Source organism: Syngnathoides biaculeatus, chromosome 15 (genome assembly GCF_019802595.1).
Source record: "Syngnathoides biaculeatus isolate LvHL_M chromosome 15, ASM1980259v1, whole genome shotgun sequence".
Lineage (NCBI taxonomy): Eukaryota > Metazoa > Chordata > Actinopteri > Syngnathiformes > Syngnathidae > Syngnathoides > Syngnathoides biaculeatus.
This window is the reverse complement of record NC_084654.1, coordinates 8496212-8516389: the sequence shown is the minus strand read 5'-3', so window position 1 is coordinate 8516389 and position 20178 is coordinate 8496212. Positions and strand designations below refer to the sequence as shown.

The following is a 20178-nucleotide window of genomic DNA, read 5'->3' as shown; positions in this document are numbered from 1 at the left end:
TCAGTGTCATAAACATGTGAACAAAGATACATAATTTCTTGTAAATGATAATTATTTTGAGCAGTTAAGTAAAATTCTTTAATTTTCCACAGCCCACAAGAATAGCACCCATGGCATACTAATGTGTCCCGGCACACAAAATATTCACAGCACTTAACTTTAGCCACATTTTATTTGAAGCCTTATTCCAAAACGGATTCAATTTTTCTAAAAAATTCCACATGTAACACCCTTATTATAAAAATGTGAAAACATTTGAGCTTTTTGTTATTATTATTATAATATTATTTGTTATTTAGTTATGAATAAAAAAGATGCCCCCCACCTGCCTGAAAAAAAATATCATGTAAATAAATGTTCAACACTTTGCCATGAAGTTCAAAATGGAGCTCAGGTGCATGCTGTTTCCACTTATTTCCGACAGACGATTCTACAGTTGAATTTGAGTCCGCCTGTGGTAAAGCGAGATAGATGACTGGTCTTTGGAAAGTGCGCTCACTTGCATCTTTATAAGGTCTGACTGTGTTGGAACATAAACCAAGCATGAAGTCAAATGAATTGTTTGTAGACCTCAGAGGCAACATTGACTTCAAGGAGAGGTTTTGGGAAGGGAACAAAAATTCTTCATTTTTACGGTCCTAATCAGTACTGTGGCCTCCATCATCTGTACATTTTTGGAAGCAGCAGGACCCTTCAAGAACTTGCTGCCCCTTGAAACTGAGGTGATGAGACCCGGTAGTCACTCTGTCAGAACACCAGCATTGCTCTTTGGAAAGTGGGGAACCTTTCAATATCACAACCAGACTTAGAGAAATTCACTAATCAGGCCTGTGTGGTAGGAGTGGCGAGACAGTAGCTAATCCTTAGTAAAAAGCACATTGCACCTTTTCTGGAGGAAATTTGCTGAAGACTCCTTAATGGCTCTTAGACAATAGGAGACCAAATTCTCTCACTCTACAGTCAACCTGATGGCTGCAAAAATGGATGTACCTTTCTTGTGGTGTCATATGAAAAAAATACTCAGGGGTGTCATTTCTGCTGGAGGTTCTTCAACAAATCAGAATTATGTATGGACGGTTTTTAGTTTTTGGGGGGTGGGGGGATTAAAGTATTCAATTTTGGAATAAAGTTGTAACATAACAGAATGTGGAAAGAATTAACCCCTGTGAATTATTTTCAGATGCACTGTATGCTGTATTGATGCAACTGAAATTCACTCGTTTGAGATGGCCACCATTTCTACCTTTCAGGAAATGACTGTAGTTCCATGAACTCTTGGCGCTAATAATAATTCGATTTCACGGTATGGAGGATTTTGGTCACCTGTTATGACCTGTCATTGATGATTCCTTCTTTATGTAGATTACGTGGGTTATTGTTATTAAATCAATGTTGACCCTACCGGTTCCAGTCAATTTTTGACAAAGCTCTTGCATTGGACATCCTTAGATTGTTTACATGTAGCTAATGAAGTGTCTGATCTTTGTTTGTCTGGTATGAGTCCACACAGACACCAAATTACATATCATATTATACTGTATACATATGTCATTATTACATATTGATTCACAATCAAATCCTCATAAATACTCCATCAGCCGACAACTTGATTGGATATGATATTTATTGTCCTTATGGTGTCCAAGTTTTAAATTGGACAATGCACTCTTTGTTTGAGATTAGCAAAAACATAGGTGACATAAAGAAGCGCGTTTTGTACGTTTCCAATCAGAATAGATGGCAAACCAGGAGTCTTTGATGTACTGTATATATTATTTTTACTTCAAGTATGATGTGACGTAGGTTGGAGAGAGGAAACAAGATCATCCAGGCACTCAGTTGCAGAAACACACACTCGTCACTGCTGCTCCCTCCTCCTCCACTGACCTACTTCCAGGCACAGGGGACCATGCAGAGTTAGTGGGTTGAATGAGAAGTGGCAGCAATATCTCCCTTTAAAGCTCACTCCCTCTTTCCATCACCTTCCTCACATCTCTCTCTCTCTCGCTATGCTTGGCTGCATTCCAGACCAAGACTCGGCGTTGCCGTAAGGCTCTTCTCTCTGCTTCAGTGCTCATGGTGTGTGAGTATGCAAAATGTGCTCACATCTGAGACTCGAAGTGGGAGTTTTTGAACGTGTGAACATTTGGCTGTATAGTGTATGAGCAACATGAGCAAGTTCTTCAAAGTGCTTCTGTGGCTCTCCACAGGATTGTAGTGCATATGTGTATGCAGAATTTGACTGATGTCATGACAAGCAGCAGAGAATTTGACACACGGACACCGAGATGGCTCCAAATATAACTTTTTTTTTCGAGCAGCGAAGACTGAGTCATGAAAATGTCCTTGAAGTTTTACATAATTTAATACACTATCACGTTGATTATGATGTTTGGTAACAGGGAGATTGTAATAAACTTTACCACTAATGTGAATACTATTGTTTTCAGAGTACTTGGTTATTGGTAGCCATTTTTTAGATTATAAACAATGGAAATGATCTTTTTCATGGTAAAACTGTCACTATCTTAAAACCTTAACTGTCCTTTTTAAGTAACATTTTGTACAATTGATTTTGATTGACGTATAGACAAATGTTTTGTTTTACTACACTGTTGAAACATTCTCTAATTTTGAAGCTGTAATGTGAAGAATATTGAGGCAAACCTGAAACTTTTTACTAAACATTATTGGTCACCAAAACATTAATGAGAATATGAATCCACTTATAATCTTCTGTCATTCTTCTTTTCATCGTAACCCGTGTTGGTTGGCTTGTCCTTTGTTTTGTGTTCAGTGATTTTTATAGTCATGATTTCCCATTGTTTATAGGTATATATTAATGAGTATGTCCTCTGCTTTGAACCCATCTCAGTAGTAAACAAGCACACACTGCAATAACGGGCAACTGTCAGCTCTAAGAGATAATTTCTGAGTTTTTGATGCGTTGCTCTATGGTGTTGCAGCTTTATAGTGAACCATTTCACCATGGTGGCAGGCCCATTTTTTTAAAGTGAGTAGTAAGAATGAGGAAGGGACATCGGATTAAAAATGCTTTGAGAGGATATTAAAGGTGGTGAGAGTAAACAGAGACGTTACTGGTGGAAGGGTAGGGGGCTTAAGAGGGAAAGCACTTCATTCCATCATTCCTTCATTCCATCATTCCATCGATCCTTCAGCTTCAATATGAAGTTAAGATAAGCTAAGCTGTCTGGCCTTGTCCTCCTACTTCCAATTCTGCATGCCTTCACTTTTCTCTCTGGCTCAGTCGACCTGCTCCCTATTCATGATTCTGGCCATTTGTAGGAAAAATACATAATTGCTGCTACCTTTGAAGTGATATAATAACCAAATATAACAAAATAAGTATTGAAAAATATAGCGAGATTCAGCATTCTGAATTCTACTCTTGAAGTGGGTTAGGTGAAAATGATTTTTAAAAAAAATAGCTGTGGATTCTAGCTTTAAAGCGGTAAATGCTCAAGGTGAAGAAAATCCCTAGTGTTAAATCTCTGACGTTTCTCTGACAAATATACAAAGTGTAAAACATTAACAAGAATGGACATATGCGGATGACTTTGCAGATGAAGCAACTGCTGTTCCTCCAAAAAAAGAAAAAAAAACTGATTGCTACTACAGGTATCAACAAAATTTGTTGAAAACAAACAAAAAAGTGCCCATGTTTTCCTACTAACAATCTATTGTGTGGACAGATGAAGCCAAAGTTGTGTTGTGTGGAAGGAACACAGAGTGCCCTGTTGGGAGGCAAAAATGGCACCTCACACCACTTACCAAAATCAATTTTTGATTCCAAAGATCAAAATGTTTTTTGTGAACTGCATGTTGGTGCATCTGGTCTTTTGCTTTCTTTGGGTGACTATTCCACTGGACAATGATAAAGGCATTAGTGTGCATCCTTACTTGCAGTATATCTCCTTGGATATCATAACAGGATATTATATTCCCATCTACAGTATACATGGTGGGTGTTGTATATACTATTTGTGTCACGTCCCATCGGAATGAGAGTAGGACCCAAATGCAGGACTCGGACAATGCCAGGTAGTTCAAGGAGAAACGTTTATTACATGCCGAGGTCGGGGATCGAGCAGGCAGTCCGGTGCAGCAGCGGTAGTTGGGACGACGTGCAAAGAGAGCAGGTGAGCGGGCAGGCAGGAGTCGGTGCACAGGAGAACGATCAAAGCAGACAGAAGTATCAAAGGAGTCAGGCTTATAAGGTTGGTCGGAGAACAGGCGAAGGTCGGTACACACGGGTTGTCGATCAGGGATACCGGAGCACACGAACGGGACATGAAGAGCAATGAACTGGCCCCGACCAGTTGTCATCGGGGTCATATAAATCCACAGCGTAATCAGGCTGCATGAGGCACAGGTGTGCACCTCCCAATCAGAGCAACCGCGCGGACACCCGCACGGCCCAGGCTGGAGCGGCAGGATCATGACAGTACCCCCCCTCAAAGGCACGGCTCCCAGACGTGCCTAAACGAAAGAAACAGACAATAATTAACACAGGCAGGGGTGGACGGAAGGGGTGTCTGGAGGAGGGCACCCCCCCCCCCGAACCCCAGTCTGGTGGCCATCCAGGCCACCAAACACAAGGCGTCCGGGTGCACAGGTCAGGAGGGTTAGGGTTAGAGTTAGCCAAGCAACAGGGTCCCCAAGGGGCGATTCGGGCGGACGACCTCTGTGAGGAACCAAACGGCGAGGCAGGGCACTGCTCCGGACGAGAACCTCGCACGCAGTGGTTGCAAGACGACCAGGGATTGGTCGCCACCGAGGCTTGGTCAGTTGGCAGCCGTGGATTGGTCACCAACGAGGCCAGATCATGAAGCGGCTGGGAGCTATCTGGAGCGAATAGGATGATGGAGAGAAGGACCCGAGCCATGACCGCCACCATTACCATCACAGCCATCCCGAAGTCTCTCCGGCTCCGGGGTGGCTCATCAGAACTCCCCAGCTCCTCCTGGACAGGAATGTGAGAAGGTGGCGACCCCATCGCCACCTCCTGGACAGCAACGTGAGAAGGCGGCGACACCATCGCCATCGCCACATCCTGGACAGCAATGTGAGAAGTTGGCGACACCATCGCCGCCCCCTCCTCCTGGACAGGAACTTGAGAAGGTGGCGGCACCATCGCCACCTCCTGGACGGGAACATATGGACTTGCCCGTCGCCGTCGGAGCAGGAATAGGGACGACCGCGGACCGGTCGCCACTGGTACTCCAGGGCACGGACGAGAAGCTGCTGTAGAGACGTCGCCACCTCCTGGACAGCAACGTGAGGCGGCATCGGGTCGGTCCCCACTGCCACGTGAGCTTGTAGTGCATTCGTTGAAACAGCAACGTGGGCGTGGCGCGGTGGCGAATCCATTTCCAGGGCAACGTGAACGAGAGTCGGCAGAAAGTCAGTCGAAACTGACACGTGGGCGTGTCTCGGGAGCGGGTCAGTTCCAAAAGCGTGAGCTCTGCTCGGAACAGCCAAAACCTCGACGTGGGAATGGCGAGGAGGCGGGTCAGTTTCCACAGCTACGTGCGCTTGGCGAGGTGGCGAGTCCGTTCCCACTGCGACGTGCACTTGGCAAGGTGGCGAGTCCGTTCCCACTGTGGCGTGCACTTGGCAAGGGGGCGGGTCGGTTTCCACGGCAACATGAACCTGAGTAGGCGGAGAGTCAGTTGAAACTGACACGTGGGCGTGTCTCGGGAGCGGGTCAGTTCCAACTGCCACGTGAACCTGCATCAGCAGCGAGTCCGTTGCGACGTCAGCGTAGCTCGGCTGGTTCGCCAATTCTTGCCGGACCTGGGCCGTGAGAGCCGCCAATTCGGCACTCTGCCGCTCTATCTCCGCCCGCATTTCACGGTAGAACGCCTCGTGATTTGGCGGCTCCTCCTCCCTCTGGGCTGGAAGCTTCGCCACCAGCTGCGGGTCTGCGGGTTTCGCCGTTGCCGGTGAGGAGTGGGAGGACTGTCTCTTAGTTGCCGCGCAGCGGGAGGCACCGGGGAGCGCCCGGATGGGGCGTCTCCTCTGGCCGCCACGCGGGGGTCCCGGGTAGATGGCCAAGCGGGTTCCCTCGTACAGATTGGTGTACTTGGACCTACAGGGCGAAGTCGCTCGAGTAGTGGAAATACGGGGAGGTGAAACAAACTGACTGGGATGAAAGATCGGACGAGCAGATTCATAATCGGAGTCGTACTCCGGCAGCCGGTCATACAAATCACGGTCCTCCTCATATTCCGAAAAGTCAGAGTCCAGAAAAATATGAGGAGCCGGACGGGTCGTGGTCGGGACGTATTCATACCTCGCTGGTGGAGCGTAAGACACGGAAGCAGAGGACGTCAAGGAGCCTACCCGGATCGGACAGGCTTGGTCCTCCGGCAGACGGTCTACCTTGCGTCGGTCCCAGCGACGCCGGGTCTTTCCTGCTGGGTCCTGTTGTGGCCAGTTCGTTCGGTCACGTCCCATCGGAACGAGAGTAGGACCCAAATGCAGGACTCGGACGATGCCAGGTAGTTCAAGGAGAAACGTTTATTATATGCCGAGGTTGGGGATCGAGCAGGCACTCTGGTGCAGCAGCGGTAGTTGGGACGTCGGGCGAAGAGAGCAGGTGAGCGGGCAGGCAGGAGTCAGTACACAGGAGAACGATCAAACCAGACAGAAGTATCAAAGGAGTCAGGCTTACAAGGTTGGTCGGAGAACAGGTGAAGATCGGTACACACAGGTTGTCGATCAGGGATACCGGAGCACACGAACGGGACATGAAGCGCAACGAACTGGCCCCGGCCAGTTGTCATCGGGGTCATATAAATCCACAGCATAATCAGGCTGCATGAGGAAGCAGGTGTGCACCTCCCAATCAGAGCAACCGCGCGGACACCCGCACAGCCCAGGCTGGAGCGGCAGGATCATGACAATTTGTCCCTGGCCTACTTTTACTGGGCTGGAACCAGGACTAGTGTTGAATAAGGATCAGGCACACATGGGTCTCCGTTGGCGAGTGAAAACAGACGCACAAGATTTGATGACCACCCCATACAATCTTACAAAGAATGTAAAAAAAAAAGAAAAAAACGTGCATGCAGATTAGTATGTTGTTTCTGATACCATCATATCATCATATCTTTTCTATTCTTATAAATTGCTTGGAAAAAACACTCCTCTGGGATTTTTTTTTCATGGTTTACATGTGTACAGCATATTCCATACTTAATTTGTGCACAATCAAATATTTTGTAAATTTGGAACTACGATCTGATCAAAGTCACCGTTTTCTTTAGTAAAAATAATGGCTATATTTGTTTGTTGGCCTACTGGTTTTCTTCTTCTACCTTTTTTGTTTTCAAGACAAGATGTTTAACTGGACCAGACCCTTAGAGTACCCAAACATAACTATCTAATTTGTGGTAAATAAATTAATTCTAATTTTATTATAATGTCCTGTATTTTGGCTATTTAGACCCCCATAGAGTAAATGTCTAGCATGGAGTTAGTATAAGTGTCAATTCAATAATAAAAATAAAAAAAATACCTCATCTTTGTCAAACATGTATCCAGAAAACGCCCCTCTCCTTGTCCATATTTGGTTAAGACCGCACCCTTTCCTCTTTTTGGTTGCCCTCTTGTGAAAGCACATGTTTTTGATATTCTTAAAGCGCTGGCCTGGTAGGAGAAAAGCATTGGAGATTTTTGCTAGTGACATAGATAAGCTCCCATCACCCCGAACTGGTTGCCAGCCAATCGTAGGCAGAGAAAGCCTGTGGTTGTGCTAATTTCGTCTTGAAAGACAAATTATAGTTTGGAAAGTTGGGAATTAAATACCTAAAATAATACCGACAGTACATATTGTTTTTCTTCCAGCCAAAGGTAGATTTTATCTGGATCAGAGGGATTCAGGAACTCAACACTTTATTTTCTACCATCTCATGTTCACCATGTTTGATGATGATCATAGAGAATAATGAAAGGGGATGTGGTGTCTCACCAAAGTGAGCAACCCATGAGCAACATTCTACAAATGAAGGGGAAATAGTTTATTTGGTATGTCTCATACACAGGGCCGATGCAAGGAAACAGATAAGGAATGTTAAAAGACCACATTTCTAATACAGGTTTTTCTTTCCTTCCCCCTCCCCCCCTTGAAATTAATGTTGAAGGCCTCGTGCGTTGATAAAAAATTTACCACCCAACTATTTTTAGTGACTGAAATGAGGACGCCTCTGCTCAGCGAATGTGAGATTGAGGGGAGAGAGAAATGGTGAGGAGTTGTGCTCGGTAAATGTGAAGATAGTGGTTTCTTATACCAATATTACACCAATAATTTAGCAATACAAGAAGATTAAAGTGAAACTTGAGCACATACATTAGAAAATACATCAAATGTGAAAGTAATAAATATTTTACCATTAAAAGATATATATATGTTTGTTGTGGGTTCTAAGAGTACTGACAACCTCCTTTCAGCTTGTGGTTATAACTGCCAAATAGAACCTTTTGGCCAAACATTTCTGCTACATTTACTTTTAATAGAAATAACAATAGTATTACATAACTGGCTGGAAGTCCCTTCCATCACAAATGTGGTAAACTGTTGCCAGTTGTCAAATGCAATGGGTGTAACGTGTTGTTGTTCATGCAGTTTCTTAAGGGCCATAATATAGTGTAAACTTTGCATTATTCCTTTATCCATTGGCCACCCATATCCTTTTTCTAGCATAGAGGAAATCCTCTAGGGTTAATGTTCTATTCATTCTTTGACTACTAGTGTCGTGTTTTCATTCACTACTGTACACGCACAAACTCCCACACACTGTCTGCTCTATTGAAAAGTGAAAGGGCACTGGTGGGGCAGCTCCGTGTCCGAACAACGACTCACAGACACACTGCCGAGGCACAATTGTACCTCACAGACAACAGCACTCTTTGTGAATTGCAACTGAAAAGCCACTCATATCATCCATGGTTCCTGCTGTCTTTGTTTTCATGATCCACTGACCTTTGCCATGTTTCTAGAAAAACTGAAGGGAATTAAACATATTTTAATGGCTCGCGTTACTTTGCACTTTGGTAGTTAGACTTGAATGAGCAGTTATGTTTCTCCTTTAATCTTTGGTCAAGAATCAAGTGAGGCTTTTAAGCACCAAACCATGTCACTTATTGCAATTATTTTGTTGTTTGATTTATTTTATTTTGATGGGTAGGTTTATGCATGAAATATATATATATATATATATATATATATATATATATATATATATATTATATATATATATATATGTGTGTATATATGTATATGTATATATGTATGTATATGTATATGTATGTATATATGTATATGTATATATCTGTATATATGTATATGTATATGTATATATGTATATGTATATATGTATATATGTATATATATATGTATATATATATATATATATTATATGTATATATATATATGTTATGTATATATATATGTATATATGTATATGTATATATATATATATGTATATATGTATATATATATGTATATATGTGTGTGTGTGTGTGTGTGTGTGTAGCATTGTAGCATTTGGTTCCATCCATTAAAACAATCATCGGTGCTATGTGAAATTACTATTTGTGCCAAAATGCTGAGTTCCAGTGGGTACTCTTAAAAATAAAATACTACAAGCTCAAATCAATAATCAAGTCAAACCATTTGACATAATAAAACTGAATACCTACTGGTGCAACTACTGTATTTTCTGGTCAATACATTGTACAAGTCGCAACACCCATAAAATCTATAAAAACTAAGATAAAACCATATATGTCACACTGGAGTATAAGTCGAATTTTTGGGGTAAATTTATTTGATAAAATCCAACACCAAGTACAGGCATGTCATTTTAAATTTAAATGACGAACAATTTAAAATAAAAATACAGGGTTAACGGTATGCTGACATTACATGACACAACTGAGAATGTGCCTGGTATGTTAACATAACATATTAAGCATTATTCCAGTATCTATAGCATAAATAACATACAAAGAAGGTTACCAAAACCATCCGTGTCACTCCAAATGTCCGGTAACTAAAATCCAATTAAATCTTCATCGGTGTCACTTCTAAAGTAGTCTGCCAACTCCAGGTGTAGACGATGCGCCGCTTCCTCTTCTACGTCGCTTATGTCAGACTCATCGTCTGTTGCAGTTACAACTAGCCTATTCCAGTCTTTCTGAATCCCGACAAGATGGTTTTGGTTGTCACGGAAGCCTTGTCGAGCCATCCAATGACTTCCCGGAAAGTTGCATGGAGGATTCACCCAGAAGCTGTGCTCTCGCAATGATGCAGAGGCAGTTTGTCCTGATGCAGAGGCAGTTTGTCCTAGTGAGGTTGCTGCAGTTCACAGGCTTTGAGTTGAACGCTGATCGTGTCGGAAAAACTACGTAATTATAGAAAGGCTTTTGACAAACGTCGCTTAAAGAAAAAAATATGAGTACCGAAGTTTTCAACAAGAATGGATAGTCTTTGTGGAGAGGAGGGTTCCGGTGTGTCTGCACTCTGTTTGGCAGTACGCCAAAAGATTCATCCTTGATGTTGCCAATAAGCATTTTGCCAACTTCCCATAAATACAAGATAATCAAACGTATAAAACACATGCTTTTATCGGCATGAACCGTTCACCATCGCACCATCATGATGGCAAATCACATTGAATTACAGTCACGATAAAAAGACGGAAGTCTCAACACCGGCATGAAGTATGCGACGTATGACAAGTCGCATTCATGGTAAGAAGTACCTTCATTAGAAGTACTTTTCATTGGTTAGCAACATCATAACAATGTTATTTAAAATATTCAGAATAGGATTTTCTCTTTAATGACATTTTTGTGCAGTTTGTCTCAGTTATAAGTTACAGAAAAACGGGGCAAGAGCGCCCTCTTACTGTTGCCAGTGTGAAAATAACCGATAAGCGACACAAAAAATGGAAGGATGGATGTAATAATGTGTTAATAATTTCACATGGAAGTTGCTCTGGAGAATAAGTTGCACCCCGGACAAACTATAAACAAAAAATAAAAAAACGCGACTTATAAAATAACTATTCACAATGTTATATTAAACTCTGAGCTGGAACATTAAATAATGAATAGTAAGACAATTGGGTTAGTTCCACATACATTACCTTTTAGTTCATAGATTTGATATTGATACTGATTCTAAAAATCCTTGAGTCAAATGTTCATTTCCGTCTATACTGCAGCCTGCTAAGAAAAGGGATGTGCATAATTTGGCCACGTTTTATAAAAAACATCCAAACTTTTTTGATGCAGCCCCCTAAAAGAATCTGAGTCAAGCATAGTTTGGAATGAGAATCAAACTAAGGAACCGGAATTGGAAGCGGAATCAGTCAAATTCAATCGATGCCAAACCCAAGTAGTCTGATGTCAATCTGTAAAACAGGGGTTCCCAATGCGTTGATCGCTGAGGCAATTTTAGTCGATCGCGTGACTGATTCCCCTCCCCCCCAAAAAGATGCCATCACCCATATTGTTGCTTGATTGAGGTGTAGCCAATATGTGCGGGTCGATTGTCTGACAGTACATTTGACCAGTCCTGGCCTCCTGATGTTTGTCACTGCGCATGTGCACATAAAGGCGCATTCCATCAAGCTAGCCACCTATTTACTGTCTCTCTTTTTTTCCCCTCAGCAGTGGAGGCGATCTGCATTACTTCCATTGCGGCGACGTTATACTTGTCATACTCGCCTCCGTTGGTTGATCGCAACAGCCTGGCTGCTTAAAAAGTAAATCTTGTAGCGAAAAAGTGTGCGCACCCCTGTTGTAAAGAGACTTTATCCATAGCACACATACTTTGTCATCCCAGATCTAATCTGAAATTGTTTTGAAAGACAAATTCTTTCATGTACCATTATGTATAGGTTTTTAATGATCTGTTTGTGAATGAGTAAATGTGAATCTTTTTGTCACTGTAGTGGTGCAGTAACTACAGTATAGTATGTGTGTGGACAATTGTGGCAAGGCTGTACAAAAACAAATGATAAAACGGTGCTGTAGTCCACCATAGTTTTGGCTGTAACATACATACTATACACGAGTATAATCCAAACTACAAATTTAACATCACATATTTTTAGTTTACATTTTCTTAAATGTTTTTATTTTTGTTGTGTTTTTCTGTGTTTTAAATGTTTTATCTCCTTTGTATTCAAGTCCTTTTAATCATGCGAAGCACATTGAGTTAGTTAAATTGCGGATGAAATGGACTATAAAAAAATACTTGCTTTGCTTTGCAATGTGACTGTCTCCCCATCACACATTTCTGTTTTGAGCATTTATATAGAACCAAAACAGCATTTATATGGAACCCTTCACCTTGGTAGTCATTTCAAGATATTTTTGCGTACATAATCCATACCAGCCAAAATAACACTTGTGTTAAATTAAGATAACCCAGTCCCTACATTGGGAAAGTCTCCTTGTGCTATATTGTGATGGATTGCCTTCTCTCTCATTTTTTTGTTGGATCTGTTTTGAATGCTCTCTCTCTTCTTTCTTTCAGATCATGCACCCTAGATAGCAGTCTTGTCCTCTTCATTTCCCCCCTGGTCCCTTCCTAAATATTTTGGCTCTGAGTCCACCACTGCCACGTGTGTTACCAAAGCCACCATGCCCCCAAGGAAGAGGACAAGGGCGGGCCTGGGGTTCTTGTGCTGCTTCGGCAGCAGTGAACCCCCAGAGATCAACCTAAAGGACAGTGTACCCTTGCAGCTACTGGAATTCAGTGTCCCTATGCCACCTGCTGAAGAGCTCCATGCTCGCTTCTCAGAGTTGGTGGTAAGTGTTGAGCTACATATTTCAGTACTTTGAGATGATGATGACCACCCTTAATAGGTTAGAAGTGGCGTAAGACTGATTTCCAAGAAGCACTGGATGTCTAGTTAATAATTAAAATATCTGATTCATTAAGTGGACTACATTATTAGGACATTATATGGATTTTTCTTCTTTGGTTGTTTGTTTTGCAATGTTGAAAAGGATGTTGCTCAGATCCTTTTCAAATTGGCTTGTAAAGTAAAAAGAATCAAGTCTACGGCAGCGTGGTCTTGATGGTTTGATGAAGCTACATCACATTACCCCAGTGTACAAATCTAGAAACCATTTCTTTTGTAGACCACCCAGCCAACAGCACTAACATCCCATCCTGAGTCCATGTGAAGTTTTTTGATATCTGAAAACTTGCCAGCATAAATGTGTGTCCTGAGGACTTCGCTTGAATGTGTTGCTCTGGTGTTGATTTTCACGCCTGCAAACTGGTATGGGGGAAAGAAGGCTTTAACCTTTTTTTTTTAAAAAAATTATTTCTTTTTTTTTGAGTCTTTCTTTACCTACTTTAATCTTAGCGCTTCATTTATTTTCCGGCTTCCACTCTCCCCTTTTCTAAATGTGTTTCCAGCATCCTGAGCATGGCCGTCTGTAGTCTTTGTCTTAGAATGTTAAATTTGATCACCAACAGGATGTATTACCGCATTATTGTATTGTCGAGATCAATTCAGGAGAAGCTGAGGAGGGATAAATTCCTTTTGGATTACATAATAATTAATTATCAAGGTAGAGGTTTCCCAGAGCTTATTCTTCTGTTCGCAGTAATTCTCTTCGGAAGTGTCTGCATTGCTGCATTTTTAGATGTTCAGGTTTGTCATATATCTATTCATCCAAACTCAAAATATTTGTGAAAAAAGTAACATTTGAAAGAGAGAGGTACTGCTGGCATGTTCAGGCTGACTTTCATATGGGCACGTGTTCTCAAGTTACAAGGACTGGTGAATATGCTGTTTATTCTAGAGCAAATTTAATATTTTCGGCTTCTGTTGATGAGCTTGACATCCTGTAGATTCCTGAGAGGAACAGCCATCAAAACAGCTGGATCTTTCCTTGATTTCAAAACCTCTTGGAACTTTTTGACCCATGAGCAAAAGAAGACTTGGCTTTCTCCCATCACATTGGACTAAGTCCCTTCCACATATTGTGAAGAGATTATTCTTGAGATGGTTGGATGGGTACTTTGTTTTTCACAAGCTCAGATGTTCAGTGTTCGGGTCATGTCCCTGTTTCGCTTTTGAGAACCATCACAGCATTGGATGGAGTAGTTAAAGGTTATAATTTTTCATGCAAGAGAGAGATGTGAGGGTGGAAAAGTTATGTTTCTGTTAGGTGATCACTCACTATGATAGCTTGATTCATGTTTGCTTTGACTGGATGACCAAAACACAAAATGTTTCTACCTGACAATGGTGATCTGGCCAAGTAATTGGTCTTCACATCTGCTTTTATTATCCAGCTACCTCCAACATGCTGACATATTTAACTCCTTGTCTAACAACCTGTACCGCTAGAATATACATTGACTTGTCACACAATTTTGACAATAATATTTGTAAAACAAGAAATGTGCTATACAACGTTGGGCAAAATTATGGCCCAAAACAGCATTTTGCCTTGGCAAAAACAGAAGGGAATTATTGATATGAAAGACTCTCTTGAGGAGGCGAATAAGACTGAATGGAGCCTCTGGAGTGGGAGCGACAGATCTGGGCCAACTGTGGGAGTACACCACCTCCAGAGTTCTCGCATCCATAATGACGTCGTCCACTGGGTCCAGGGACAGCACAGTGTACACGCAGCTCACATTCCCAGTGCAAAGAGAGGGCTGGAGCTGCACTGACAATATAACATTCTATAAAGCACCGCTGAGAAAAAATATATATATATTCCACTATTATTAGAAATTGGGAAAACAATACAGGTGTTTTTTTTTCTGTCTTTCTTTGTCTTTTTCAGGTCTTAGGTCAAGCAGAATGGAGGATCTGTATCCATGTTGTTATTTACTAATTTTATGGTTTATTTGCACTCTTTTGAGAGTAAAGACAACTATAATTGGCAGCCCCCATCAGTCAGTAGGTGCTGTGTTTCATGTTTAGCTAACTTTTAAAGCAACTGCTGGACCGACGATGACATTTTGTCGGGATTTTTAATCGTTATGGTCTCCAAGATTTTCACAATCCCGGTGGCCCCATTATAATATTTTACCAGTGAAAAATCACAATCCTTTGTCCACACAGACAAATGGTGGAGATACGTCAAAATCAACACTCTGAACATGTTAGTTTTCCAGATAGTTGAGCATTTTAAGGCTCGCCAGTGGAAAAAAAATATCCATAATTCCTTATTAGGTCCACTTTCAAGATCTCAAGCTAAATTCAGACTTCTAGGCCACTGCTGCTACCTACATACCATAATCATTTCAGACTGACCGTAGAATAATATAAATTAGAAGGCACTTGAGAAATGTTCACTCCTCCATTCAACTCTTGAGATGGAATAGTAAAGAAACTGTCATCATGTGATTTATTCATTTTCTAGTCAAATCAGTATACCGCGCACGCACGGACATGCACACAATCTCTCTCCACACACTCATTCATTCATAAACTAATGCCTGAGGCTCAAGGACACTTCAACATGGGTCTTCAAATTACCTGATGATCCACTCCTCCTCCTCCTACTCCTCCTGTACCCTCCATTCTCTTTCAACCATATTGACTGAGGCCATGAGTGAGTGATGTTAGAGAGGAATAGGGTCTGTGTGTGTGTGTGTGTGTGTGTGTGTGTGTGTGTGTGTGTGTGTGTGTGTGTGTGTGTGTGTGTGTGTGTGTGTGTGTGTATATGTGTGTATATGTATATACAGTGCCTTGTGCAAGTATTCGGCCCCCTTGAACTTTTCAAACTTTCGCCACATTTCAAGCTTCAAACATAAATGTATAAAATTTCAATTTATTTTTTATCAAGAATCAACAAGTGGGACACAATCGTGAAGTGGATATTTTAAACTTTTTTTTAACAAATAAAAACTTGAAAAGTCGGGCATGCAATATTATTCGGCCCCCTTGCATACTATGTAGTGCCACCTTTTGCTGCAATCACAGCTGCAAGTCACTTGGGGTATGTCTCTTATCAGTTTTGCACATCGAGAGACTGAAATTCTTTGCCCATTCTTCCTTGCGAAACAGCTTGAGCTCAGTGAGGTTGGATGGAGAGCATTTGTGAACAGCAGTCTTTAGCTCTGCCCACAGATTCTCAATTGGAGTCAGGTCTGGACTTTGACTTGGCCATTCTAAAACCTGGATATGTTTATTTGTATTCCTTTGTAGATTTGACTTTGTTTGGGATCATTGTCCTGTTGGAAGATAAATCTTCATCCCAGTCTCTGGTCTTTTGCAGATTCCAACCGGTTTTCTTCCAGAATGGTCCTGTATTTGGCTCTATTCATCTTCCCATCAATTTTAACCATCTTCCCTGTCCCTGCTGAAGAAAAGCAGGCCCAAACCATGAGGCTGCCATCACCTTGTTTGACAGTGGGGATCGTGTGTTCAGGGTGATGAGCTGTGTTGCTTTTACGCCAAACCTATCGTTTTGCATTTTGGGCAAAAAGTTTGATTTTGGTTTCATCTGCCCAGAGCACCTTCTTCCACATGTTTGGTATGTCTCCCAGGTGGTTTGTGGCAGACTTTAAAGTAGACCTTTTATGGATATCTTTGAGAAATGGCTTTCTTCTTGCCACTCTTCCATAAAGGCCAGATTTGTGCAGTGCACGACTGATTGTTGTCCTATGGACAGACTCTCCCACCTCAGCTGTAGATCTCTGCAGTTCATCGAGTGATCATGGCCCTCTGGGCCGCATCTCTGATCAGTCTTCTCCTTGTTCGAGGTGAAAGTTTAGAAGGACAGCTGGGTCTTGGTAGATTTGCAATGGTCTGATACTCCTTCCATTTCAATGTGATTGCTTGCACAGTGCTCCTTGATATGTTTAAAGTTTCGGAAATCTTTTTGTATCCAAATCTGGCTTTTAACTTCTCCACAACAGTATATCGGACCTACCTGGTGTGTTCCTTGGCCTTCATGATGCTCTCTGCACATTAAACAAAACTCAGAGACTATCACAGAGCAGGTGAATTTATACGGAGACTTGATTACACATAGGTGGATTCTATTTAACATCATCAGTAAACATTGGATGATACAGAGATCCTCACTGAACTTCTGGAGTGAGTTTACTGCACTGAAAGTAAAGGAGCTGAATAATATTGCATGCCCCAGTTTTCAGTTTTTTTCTCTGTTAAAAAAGTATAAAATATCCAATAAAATTCGTTCCACTTCACAATTGTGTCCAAAAAAATGAAAATTTTATGACGTTGTTTGAAGCTTGAAATGTGGCGAAAGGTTGAAACGTTCAAGGGGCCCAAATACTTTCACAAGGCACTGTATATATACTTGTGTGTGTGTGTGTGTGTGTGTGTGTGTGTGTGTGTGTGTGTGGTGTGTGTGTGTGTATATATAGTGATGCCTCTACTTATGAAATGCATTCATTCTAAAAGTCATTTCGTAAAGTGAATTTTTCACAAGTAGAAGTGCCTTTTACATGTAAATAGCTTAATCCATTCCAGAATAAAAAGGGGGATTGGTAACAAAAAAATGGTTACAATATTAATACTATGCATTCCTTAGTACAATTTAAAATTTTGGTACAGATTTTAGCAAGAATCACAGGCACTGATCCAAATGATTTTCTTTCGCAGGCCACATAAAATGTGGCAGGCTACAACGGGCCTGAAGAGCCTTGAGTTTGACACCTGTGGTAATGCACAAATATTCATTAATCCAGCCGCATCAAAGTGTGCCTATCATGAAGCCAATGACCTCAAAGTACACTTATCCACATCTCAAGTCACAAATCCCCATTTGTTCTCTGGACTTTGGCTCACTTTTTAAAATATTGTCTCAGTATCTATTATTATTCAGCACATATGAGAAGCCCACTAGTCTTGTGAAACAGGAAATTGAATGATAAGGCCTATCCGTAAGTCTGCTGCACACATGACCACCGTGACGCCAGTTTTAATTTGTAATATTATTTGATAGCCTGTTAAAATATGGAATAAGTTCTCAATAGCCTAAGGTATTTATTTTCCCCTTTTGACCAGCAGGTGTAACAATATTAGCATTGGTTTATATGAATTCCCAACTGGAGTGTGTTGGCAGAGATGTACAGGGGCACATCTAGAGAAGGTTCAGCATAGCCAAGTTGCAAAGTTATTTGGTTCTGTTTGGAATTGAGAGTGTGAGAGGACTCCAACGGAAAAGGGCGTGTGATGCAGATCTGAGATTGGAGCATGTTTTGAAGACAAAGGAAGGCGGACATAGAAGAAAAGTTTGAAATGTTGCATAATGGAGTAAAAAAATATTTTCCACATCAGTTACGTTGTCTAATTCAGATGAAGTCCAAGACAACTTGTCTCAGTCCTGTCGTAATAGCATTCAGTAATGGCAGTGTGTCAACAAAGCTTTCGGTGACATTAATGTGTGGCATTTTAATTAATAATCTTTGTCCATTTTTTCACAGAGAAATATACAGAAAAACTTTACTTTGAGGAAACATTATTGTATGTTAAAGGGACTAATACTACTGAAAGATATGGTGTGAAGATGCATAAGCCATTGTAGCTTGCCCTGCTGCTCCCCTTCTGTTTTCTTCCTCTTGCTACTCTGCAATTGAAGCTACTCAGTCATTTCAGTGTTATGTAAAACCCTTAAGTAAACATAAATATCCCCTAAACTGTGGAATCCTGCATTCCTCAGATACTTGAATCCTGTTTTTCATTGCATACACCCTCCTCTCACATCCATATCGGACATTAAATTGAGAGGCCTAAGGCATCGTGTCGGGAAGAGTTAAGTAGCTGAGGGATCAACTGTTGGGCTCACCTCCCATCTGGTTCAAATCCAAGGGTCTTATTCTCATGGATTTCCCCAGAGGCTCACAGTATCAGGTCTTCTAAATAGCTGTCTGTATGACAGCAGGTCTTTGACCCAGCTAAGAGGTGACAGGCCTGAGACAAGCTAACTTCACAGACTTGACTTGATAGACTGAGGATGTTGAGAGTGGATTTAAATTGCAATTAGTAAATACTAGGGGGAGGGAGGACTTATGCTTTTACTCTGTTCTGTGAAGGGTACAGAACCTGAGAGGGGTTTGAAGACAGAGTTCGTCATGATGATCCCATTGAGATGAAGAATGCGTAGACCTGTGAATTTCAAGATCCTTTGATGTTTTTGTCTGTAATACATGTGACATGATGTCCTTCAAGTTCAGAACATTCAGCTTGTTCCCTTTTTAAATTATTCACCACTTGCAGTGAAGAAAATAGTATTTGTACACCCTGTTATATTGCAAGTTCTCCCACTTAGAAAACATGGAAGGGTCTGAAATATTCATCGTAGCTGCGCATACACTGTGAGAGAGATCTAAAAAGAAAAATCCGGAAATCATAATGTATGTTTTTTTAACGATTTATTTGTGTGATACATTTGCAAATAAGTATTTGAACACCTGAGAAAACCAATGTTAATATTCGTTATAGTAGCCTTTGTTTGCAATTACAGAGGTCAAACATTTCCTGTAGTTGTTCACAAGGTTTGCACACACTGCAGGTGAGATTTTGACCCACTCCTTCACACAGATCTTTTATAGCTCAGACCGGTTTCTGGGCTGCCGCTGACAATCACGGAGTTTCAGCTCCCTCCAAAGATTTTCTATTGGGTTTAGGTCTGGAGACTGGCTGGGCCACGCCAGGACCTTGATGTGCTTCTTACAGAGCCACTCCTTGGTTTTCCTGGCTGTGTGCTTCGGGTCATGTTGAAAGACCCAGCCACAACCCATCTTCAATGCTCTGAGGGAAAGAGGTCGTTCCCCAAAATCTCACAATACATGGCCACGGCCTTCCTCTCCTTAATACGGTTCAGTCGTCCTGTCCCATGTGCAGAAAAACACCTCCAAGAATGATGCTACCACCCCCATGCTTCACAGTCGGGATGCTGTTCTTGGGATGGAACTCATCATTGGTTTTCCTCCAAATATGGTTTGTGGAATTATGACCAAAAAGTTCAATTTTGGTCTCATCTGACCACAAAACTTTCTCCCATCACTCCTCTGTATCATCCAAATGGTCATTCGCAAACTTAAGACGGGCCTTGACATGTGCTTGTTTAAGCAGGGGAACCTTCCGTGCCATGCATGATTTCAAACCATGACGTCTTCGTGTATTACCA

The 20178-nt window shown here is 41.6% G+C and overlaps 1 protein-coding gene across 3 annotated transcripts in view; it reads left to right on the top strand.

The window, feature by feature from the left end:
- The window catches only part of daam2 (dishevelled associated activator of morphogenesis 2), a 111449-nt gene that overhangs the window by 42553 nt on the left and 48718 nt on the right, over nucleotides 1–20178 (top strand). For 2 of the 3 annotated variants that reach the window (XM_061842912.1, XM_061842913.1), the window contains one exon: nucleotides 12575–12849. In XM_061842912.1, coding sequence (XP_061698896.1) covers nucleotides 12682–12849 — 168 coding nt within the window. In that variant the 5' untranslated portion in view covers nucleotides 12575–12681. Of the gene's footprint in view, nucleotides 1–11703; nucleotides 11799–12574; nucleotides 12850–20178 lie in introns of all 3 variants that reach the window. The other variant, XM_061842914.1, reaches the window with a different exon arrangement.